At 38.7% G+C, this 9406-nt stretch overlaps 3 protein-coding genes across 4 annotated transcripts in view; 2 read left to right on the plus strand and 1 right to left on the minus strand.

Annotated features, from left to right (window-relative positions):
* Positions 1-9406, plus strand: part of LOC135221001 (glutamate dehydrogenase, mitochondrial-like) — a 452434-nt gene that overhangs the window by 169169 nt on the left and 273859 nt on the right. The gene's annotated exons all lie outside the window — the stretch shown is intronic.
* Positions 1-9406, minus strand: part of LOC135220996 (uncharacterized) — a 114672-nt gene that overhangs the window by 82795 nt on the left and 22471 nt on the right. The window lies entirely within an intron of this gene.
* The window catches only part of LOC135220995 (sodium-dependent organic anion transporter-like), a 20796-nt gene continuing 13891 nt past the window's right edge, over positions 2502-9406 (plus strand). The window contains exon 1 of one of the 2 annotated variants that reach the window (XM_064258698.1): positions 2502-2905. In XM_064258698.1, coding sequence (XP_064114768.1) covers positions 2863-2905 — 43 coding nt within the window. In that variant the 5' untranslated portion in view covers positions 2502-2862. The remainder of the gene's footprint in view (positions 2906-9406) is intronic. The other variant, XM_064258697.1, reaches the window with a different exon arrangement.

Consider the following 9406-nt stretch of genomic DNA (forward strand, 5'->3'; position numbering starts at 1 on the left):
CTTAGTTTTACCAGACCACTGAGCTGATTAACAGCTCTCCTAGGGCTGGCCCGAAGGATTAGATATTTTCACGTGGCTAGGAACCAATTGCTCACCAGCGACGGGACCTACAGCTTATTGTGGGATCCGAAACACACTATATCATGAAATTAATTTCTATCACCAGAAATGCATTCCTCTGATTCCGCGTTGACCGAGCCGGGAATCGAACTTCGGACCACCGGATTGGCAGCCTTTTGAATCAAAGGGCGAATCTTGTCTTTCCTGTTTTTTATCTCACAAAAATCGCCACCAATATCCAGCCTCCTTTTTCGTGGTTTTGATCCAAGTTCGTTTGGTTCTTCTAACTCCACAGGTCACGGGAGCCCAGCTGACACTGTCACGTACTGTTCTTTCAGGGTTGTTCGAAGGACATGTCTAAGCCATCACCGACGCCTTTTCATCATTACCTCATCTATGATACAAGAATCAGAATGCCTTAAGTAGGCCACATTTAGTGAGCAGAGCTGGCGTTGTGCATGAACCGAACCTACGAGTTACGACCCGATAAAATTTTGAGTCCATAACCCAAGCATGAGTAAATTTGTTACTTAAATAATAAGATAAGATAGCTAATAAGATTAAACGTACGAAGCTCTACGAATATATATACAGTACTGATTATCACGGATTTCGACGTCATTCCCAAAACGCTGGGTAACTGCAGAGTTTCAAAGCTGCCAACATAGGGAAAGGAGGGTGATAACAAATTCAAAATGTTCGTGACCAAAACGGAAAGGTTATATTTACGAACATGAAGAATGAAGAAAGGATTCTCTCTCTCTCTCTCTCTTTTCGCTAGCGCTCATATGCAGGTGAATGGTGATTTATATAGCCTTGTTAACTTTAAAGACTTTCTCATTTGCTGTTGACAATCCTCAGTCACTAGACAATGTCAGACACGTGGCCTTCTCATCGGAATCGCTGGTTATATTTCTGTCCTTCTCTCTTCGAACTCTCATCACTTTCTTATCTGAGACATCTACACACTGTAGATAACAGGAGTTGTGCATTTACCCTTTCCCTGTCTCTAGCACGGTTCCTCGGTTATTTATTTTGTCTCGTCCCGGTCTTGTCTTTCTTTCTATCAAGGGCAAACTTTTGTAAGTGTAAGTCCCTCGTATCTTATCTATTCGAGCGCACAACATTCCCTTCCTCGCAAAGAATAGAAATTTGCTCACTTTTTTACTAAGCTTTTCAGGCGTATTATAGGAAAATACTTAGCTTCAGAGCGGGAAATAAATGTAAGTCAAGTCAACACGGAAGTGCAAGTATATAGTACGTCTGTATGTTTTCATAACGTGCATTAAAAAATGAAATTCATCTTTTCACCGTGGGTAGGAGAGGCATCAAAACTGGTACAGAATTCCAGTTTCCCAGTGATTCATTCTTACGGTATGAAGATGCTAGTCCCACATCCATTTGCTTTACCCAGGTAAACAACGGTTAGCACTTGCAGCTGGGTGAACTGGTGGAAGGTAGGCCGTTTGCAATTATGGACATCGCTAACGTGAGCCATGCACTGTAGCACTCGGCCACGGTGTTGGCTTTCAGCATCCGTGTAAATACATACACAGATTCACAAAACACACATTTATATATATTATGTGATTCAGTTATACATACATACATACATATATATATATATATATATATATATATATATATATATATATATATATATACATGTACAATTTCTGACTCACATCGGGACTGAACCCCGTTCTTTCAAGGGGCATTCGCAATTCCTCAACCCATACCCTCCTGTGAGGGAATCGCTAATGCCCTGGAGTCCATTGTTTCACTTTCCTTCGTGCTTCTACCTTTATATATATATATATATATATATATATATATATAATATATATATAATATGTGTATATATATATATATATATATATATATATATATATATATATATATATATATAGATATTATTCGCGTCCTAGCTCAAATACACAGACGGTCCTGTTTGCATGCATGCGCTCACGCATGTGACAAAACGTAAACAAGTAACAATAGCGAAAGTGGAAAAAAAAAGGTGTAAAGCGGTAAATGTACTTCAAAGACATTCTTCTGACACGGTGGCAAACGCGAATAAAAAGAAAATAAAAAAAAATAAAAAAAACCTTTGATGAACATTCCCTTTGATAAGCGGATCCACGTGAGACGGGAAAATTGCAGAGATGCCAGAGAGTTGCCGCCGTCCCTTTAAAGCGGCAAATGCAAGAAACAAAACAAAACGCCTCTTGGTCTGTTTATCTGGGGAAGTCGCTTTAACGGGGCATGTCTCTTCGCTGTAAACAGCGACGCCAATAATTTGGACGGAACGGAGATTAAAACATCGAACAGCGATTTATCATTTGTGGAAACCCACTCCCCTGGGCTTTGGATACGCCAAATGGCAGTGGCGAGCTAATTTGTCTAATCAGGGTTATCGATATCGAGAGATAAGGTACATTTGTATGAGGCGGAGAGAAAGAGTGAGCGAGAGAGAAGAGAGAGAGAGCGAACTCAGCTCAGACGAAAAGAGGACGTATGACCACCTCCGTTAAAGGTGATATCCGGGAGTTCGTTGACGCAATCGTCAGGCCCTGAGAAAGCACACCACACAGTCTCTTTCCAGCCATGGAATAAGACGTCCCATGTCACGATGTGCAGGTGTATTCGCCCCAGAGTTTCCTCCGATGAGACATAAGCCCGTCTTTCGCGAAACGAAGTCAGCCAGCCAGCGGGAGGAGGGACACGCCAGGTGCTGCACCTTTATTTCGCAGCCCAAAACTGTTGCCTTCAGGAATAAATCATCGGCGAGAAGAAGCATCAATGGAAGCATCAACGTCCCTGGCAACGTTTTCGTTGAACGAAGGTAAGCTCTTGCTTGGCTCACCGGTTAATTAGTAAACAGTTGAAGATGCAGTTGGCAATGGTTGCATAATGTACAAGGCCACGTAAAAGTCTTGACGTAGGCTCTGTTAACGCGACGCATTGCGCCTCGAGTGGGTTTTTAACCAAATAGGGAACTTAAAGTCATTTTTTACCCCTTAAAGAATCGTTGATATCTTTTGCAGTCTTTTTTTCAAACAGTAAGAGTTTTACTGGACACTGTAACGATGAATTAGGAACAATGCCATTAACGATGCGAATGGTTCAGCAAGTGAAAAAACATCTGCGGGAAAACACCTGTTGCTTCTTTGGAAATATTCTACGTCATCGAATGGAATATGCCTCTGATGTATATAAAAATCCTTCATAACATTAACGATATAGACGGTTGATTAACTCGGTGAAACAAACTCCTGAAAGACACCTGTTGATTCTTACGAATTCTGTCTTGGGAATGATTTCTCATCAACGAAGGTGATCGCTTCTGAAATATATCGAAACTATAAAATAAAAATAACAACAGACAAGAGGTGATTCAAATATATGACAAGCTAACCTTACATCCAAGGTCTAATCGGTCAATAGCGCAGTAAGTGGATTACAGAAACGATACCCAGGAGATAAGAAAATAATAAAAGGTACATGCAATTACTATTATTCACGTGAACCTTATTTTCGAAAGAAGTACTGTAAAGACACCCTGAAATAACAATTTGCACTCAACATAGTGATCCTATTTCTAATTCAAAACTAATTTCATTATTTTGCTCGAGTAAGACAAAAATGTCAGTGAAAAATTTATACCCACATTCAAATTATACACGACAATAAACTATTCGTCGGAGGTCGATATATATATATATATATATATATATATATATATATATATATATATATATATATATCCTTGTTGCTGCCAATTTCGTTTATCGAAGAGTCATGAGCTCTGCATTATAATTCGTAACTAACCCCTATACAAGTTTGCAGAATGAAGGTACTTTGGCCGGAGCTTCGGAAAGGTATGCTATCTTCCAACCTATCTATCCACTTATCTATCTATCTACTATATATATATTATATATATATATATATTATATATATATATATCTAAGCGAATCCCACGGGAAATGATAGTCAGGAATCCAAGCGCTTTCGTCTTATTCAGACATCGTCAGTAGCTCCTTGACAATGTCTGAATAAAGACGAAAGCGCTTGGATTCCTGACTATCATTTCCCGTGGTATTCGCTTATTTATGAAGTCACGTGCATCTACTGTGATTTTTTAAGCATATATGTTATATATAATATAATAGTATAATATTATATAATATATAATATTGATATATATACAAGGTGTTTCGAAATTAGAGCCCCCTCTACAACATAAACTAAAATTGATATGGACAAAAACCAAAGTAATTCAGAACAGGTATTTATTTAAGTTTCTCTCTGAGTATCTAATATTTTGTGTGGCCTCTATCTGCCTGTACCACAGCCTGCATTCTTGAGGGGTAGGATTTCAGCAAATCGCAAAAAAACTGAGTCTCAAACTCTATTTCCCTGAGCACTTCGGTCACCTCTCTTCACAGATCGTCGAGGCTTGGTATACCATCACAGTTCACTGTGCATGCTTCAACACGATCCTTTAAGACACTACCAATGTTTTCATACAGATTAAGGTCAGGGGAGCTACCTGGAAATTCACTTGACAAGAAGAAATCGATGCCACTGTTGCAAAGCAGCTCCTGTGTCTGAGGAGCCTTGAAACATGGTGCCTTATCATGCAAAAATGTGACTTCTTCAACAGTTATCACATTTTCAGGATCTTTGAGGAAAGGAAATACTTCACCAGTAAGCACAGTTTCTCTGGAGTATTCGCTATTCCATGACTGTCCTTTTCCTTTGATGATCTACATTAACTGTTTGGCTGTGAAACAGAGAAAAATTCCCGAACATACAGGAAATTTCACAACTTGGCGATAGCGCACATCATCGCTGATATCATCCAACTTTGCAGCCCATATGAAGTCATTATGATTTAGTTTCCTGACTATGCAAATGAAGAATTCATCTGATGCAGCAACATGGAGAAAGTCAACTCCATCCCAATTTTTAAGAAATGAACCACAAAACCATGTACGGTCTTCTCTCTGTTGCTGAGTGATGTTGGGCTTGCTAATAACATGAAATGGCTTGATAATAGATTTTTTCAACTCACGATATACAACACTATAACTTTTCTTCTAACCTCTTTTTGTTTCTAGTTCAAGCGCCAATTTATGTAAAGGCTTTCTTGGTCTACCCACTGCCTCAGCTATGATGTTTTTTGACTCCTGAGAAAGGATTTCAGGCCCTCAAAGATTCTCATTCTTTACACGATGGCAGTAATATGGATTTTTGTTCCAGTTTCTTTTAACAAAGGAGTCATCTCTTTTAATGTATTTAGCTATCCATGAACGGGAAATGAAGGATGCGCTAGCATCCCTGGCCTCTGAAGGTTATAGTCCCTAATTCAGTCAATCCATCTGATTTCCTCAAGGTCGTTAGCCATGGCTGTATCTAACTCCGTCACTCAGTCTGAAAATACAAGAAATGTAAAATGAAAAATAGCTTGATAAAAACTCAAGATAATGTACTTGGAGATAGGCTATAGCAGATACTTCATAACTTTCCATTTGTTCTGTGGAAACACCCGGTATATATATATATATATATATATATATATATATATATATATATATATATATATATATATAAATGTAAGGTAACCTAAGGTCGGGACTTCTCATCTAAACTATCTCTTATACGATAGTCATTGATGACGGTACTAGTACTCTAATATAATATAATAAATAAACTATAAAAAACTTGTCTTGGTACACACAAACATGCCTACATATAGTGCGTTCATCCACAGTATGCAGTCAAGATGAGCCCTATTCGTATGGAACAAGCCACTGCCTGGTGTTCATTCCAAAGAAGTAACAGAAGGTAAAAATTGGAAATAAAGAGAGGAGATCAGTTAGTAGAAAAGCAGATAAGTTGACAAATGAATAAATAACTTGACCATTTGGTGACTAAATAGGTACAGGTATAAGATAATGACACTAATAAAGAAAAAGGACTGAGGACATTTGAGCCCCTGCAACTTCTTTCAAACTTATGACAGTAATGTACACTTTTAGTATTTGAAGTAGACTCTCACTAGAGAACAAATCCACCCCAATACTGTTTCGTGAAATACTCATGAAAATATTATGAAAGGTAGCAAGGACTGACATGTTGAAAGTGGAATGAAAATGGCTGCGAGTTTGATCGAAGAGCCAATTTAAGATTTGGAGTATTAAAAAAATTAACTATTTTGTGAAAACCATATAATATCGGCCAAAGTTCTAAGAGAATACTTACAAGGTCCTAGTAATCGAGGTAGATATATTAGTAAAACGAAACTTTTGCATGAGACATTTCATAGTTCAAGAATACCAAATGGATTCGGTGGCCTGTCTATTCTGAAGAAGTCTTTTTATTCGTTCATTCTGCCATGTTCTCTTTTCTTTGATGTTCAGGAGCTCGTGTTATATTAAATCTCTTGTTCCAGATACTACTATTGTATTACTCTCTGGCACCGTCCATCAGTTATCTCACTGTCATGTTTTATGAAATTTTCGTAATTCTAATTTCCCTTCACAAACTATAACCTCCATCAAATAATATTTGTAGCTTGTTCCAACACTCTTGCCTTTTCTTCTGTAAGGTTTAGTGCCACAGTTGTCTAAAAGCTTTGTTGCAGGTGTGACCAAATTATGGACTGATAATCCTAATGATGTAATTGAACGGTTGGAACTGAGTTAGTTTAAACTTCGTCCAAGTGATCCTTTATCTTTTATTTTATTTTTTTTTTCTGTATGTCTTCTTTATATTTAGCTGATATGCTTAACAGGGCCCCTGGTATGCCTGAAGCATTCTGCTTTTCCAAGCAGAGGCTTGGTTAATGATATTCTGCTTTTCCAAGCAGAGGCTTGGTTTTAATGACTGCTTTTTTTCCAAGCAGATTTTGGTTAATGCTTTCGGCTTTTCCAAGCAGAGCTTGGTTTAATACTCTGCTTTTCCAGCAGAGGCTTGGGTTGATGACAATTCACTTTTCGCAAGCAGGAGGCTTGGTTAATGACATTCTTCTTTTTCCAAGGCAGAGGCTTTTGGTTAATGACCAATTCTGCTTTTCCAAGCAGGAGGCTTGGTTAATGACATTTCTGGCTTTTCAAAGCAGAGGCTTGGTTTGACTGCTTTTTCCCAGTCAGAGCTTTTGGTTGATGAATTCCAAGCTTTTCCAAGCAGAAGGCTTGGTTAATGACATCTCTTTTCCAAGCAGAGGCTTGTGTTAATGATGACATTCTGCTTTTCAAAGCAAGGCTTGGTTATGACATTTCTGCTTTTCCCGCAGAGGCTTTGTTTAATGACATTCTGCTTTTCCAAGAGATGCGTGGTTAATGACATCAGCTTTTCAAGCAGAGGCTGGTTAATGACATTCGCTTTTCCAACGCAAGGCTTGGTAATACATTCTCTTTTCAAAGGCAGAGGCTTGGTTAATGACATTCTGCTTTTCCAAGCAGAGGCTTGGTTAATGACATTCTGCTTTTCCCAAGCAGGAGGCGTTGGTTTAACTGGACATTTCCTGCTTTTCCTCCAAGCGGAGGCTTGGTTTGAACCTGAATTCTGCTTTTCAAGCAGAGGCTTGTTAAGGAACATTCTGCTTCCAAGCAGAGGCTTGGTTTAATGACATTCTGCTTTTTCCAAGCAGAGGCTTGGTTAAGACATTCAGCTTTTCAAGAGAGGCTTGTTTTGATTGACATTCTGCTTTTCCAAGTAGAAGCTTGGTTAATGACATTCTGCTTTTCCAAGCAAGGGCTTGATTAACGACAATCTTAATATCATAATAATAATGTACAAATCAAAGTTATCGATCAGAACAACATCATGCATAACAAAGCTTCCAAAAAAGAACTAACCTTCCAAAACAGGCACGCTTTGAACACTGAGGAGGTCGACAACCCATCAGCCTTTCATCTTCACAGCTCAACAAATACTGTCTAATAGGATATTATGATGAATTAAAAAAAGTTTTATAAACATATGAAATTGTACATTATCTCCCACCGACATGGGGAAACCATGCCCTTGGGCTCTCCCCATTTAGCCGGAGATCTCACCATTTCTACATATTGCAGAAAGAAAATTATATATACCTACATAAATACATATTACACACACACACATATATATATCTATATATATATATATATAGTATATATATATATATATATATATATATATATATATAGAGGCAGTCCCGGGTTACGACAGGGGTTCTGTTCTTGAGATGCGTCGTAAGCCGAAAATTGTCGTAAGCCGGAACATCGTCAAAAATCCTAAGAAAACCTTACTTTTAATGCTTTGGGTGCATTGAAAACTATGTAAACTGCATTTTTATGGCATTTTTCATCAAAAAACCTTCAAATATTGATTATTTTGCATTTTTGGTGTCATATTTCATCTGCCAGAGGAGGGTTGTAGGCGTCGTAACCCTGGAAATAATGTCTGACGAATATAATTGAAAAGCGTCGTAACCTAGGAACGTCGTAAGCCGAGACCGTCGTAACCCAGGGACTGCCTGTATATAGTCTGTGTATTTCACAAACTCACAACTCAAGAGCCAAAAATATTTAACACAACTGCACACTGACATGCTCCACACTAGATTCCTCATGAAAATTACATAGAGAACTAAGGCTAAGTGAACCCGTTAGGGGAAAACTGATGAATAGAGTCCCAGCAGCTTAAGGCCCGGTCCCACTGGCGTCTAGGATGAATTGCGCTTGATGTGCGCACAAAATTGGTTGATATTCGCTAACATCCGCAACCAAAATTCGCTAAACATCCGCAACCAAAATTTTGTGCAGCTCAAAAATCTCGGGAACAGAAAAAAGTGCCCCAGCCGATGATTGTGGGCGTGTGCGGATGTTGGCCGACTATTACAAGCATGTATCAGGAATGTTGCGGACGTTTAGTAAATATCAACCAATTCCTGCGCTAAAAAGTACTAAAGTGGTGAAAACGAAACTCACAAATTAAGCCTTAGCTTCTTAATCATTTATTTAATTTTATGAAGCTAAAACACAAAAAGGAACCCAGCAGATTTACAACGAAAGCCTACGAGCTTTGTTGGCAACGAATTCGCTAATAACAGTATCAGTCCAACTGATTGACAATATCGCGAGGTTTGACGATCTGAGCTGACTCACAGTTGATCTTCCACAGTTTTTGATTAGTTTTAATTAGGAGAAGCATCTCTCACAACTGGCTCAAAAGGTGGCCGAGTGCTAGCCCCCAAGACAGTGGCCCACAGAGCGGAAGACCCCCCCCCCCCCGTCGCCCTTAGTAAAGGCCACTGGTATAGACACAAGAACTTTTTCAATTTTTCATACAC

The sequence above is a fragment of the Macrobrachium nipponense genome, chromosome 2 (genome assembly GCF_015104395.2).
Source record: "Macrobrachium nipponense isolate FS-2020 chromosome 2, ASM1510439v2, whole genome shotgun sequence".
In the NCBI taxonomy this organism is placed as follows: Eukaryota; Metazoa; Arthropoda; class Malacostraca; order Decapoda; family Palaemonidae; genus Macrobrachium; species Macrobrachium nipponense.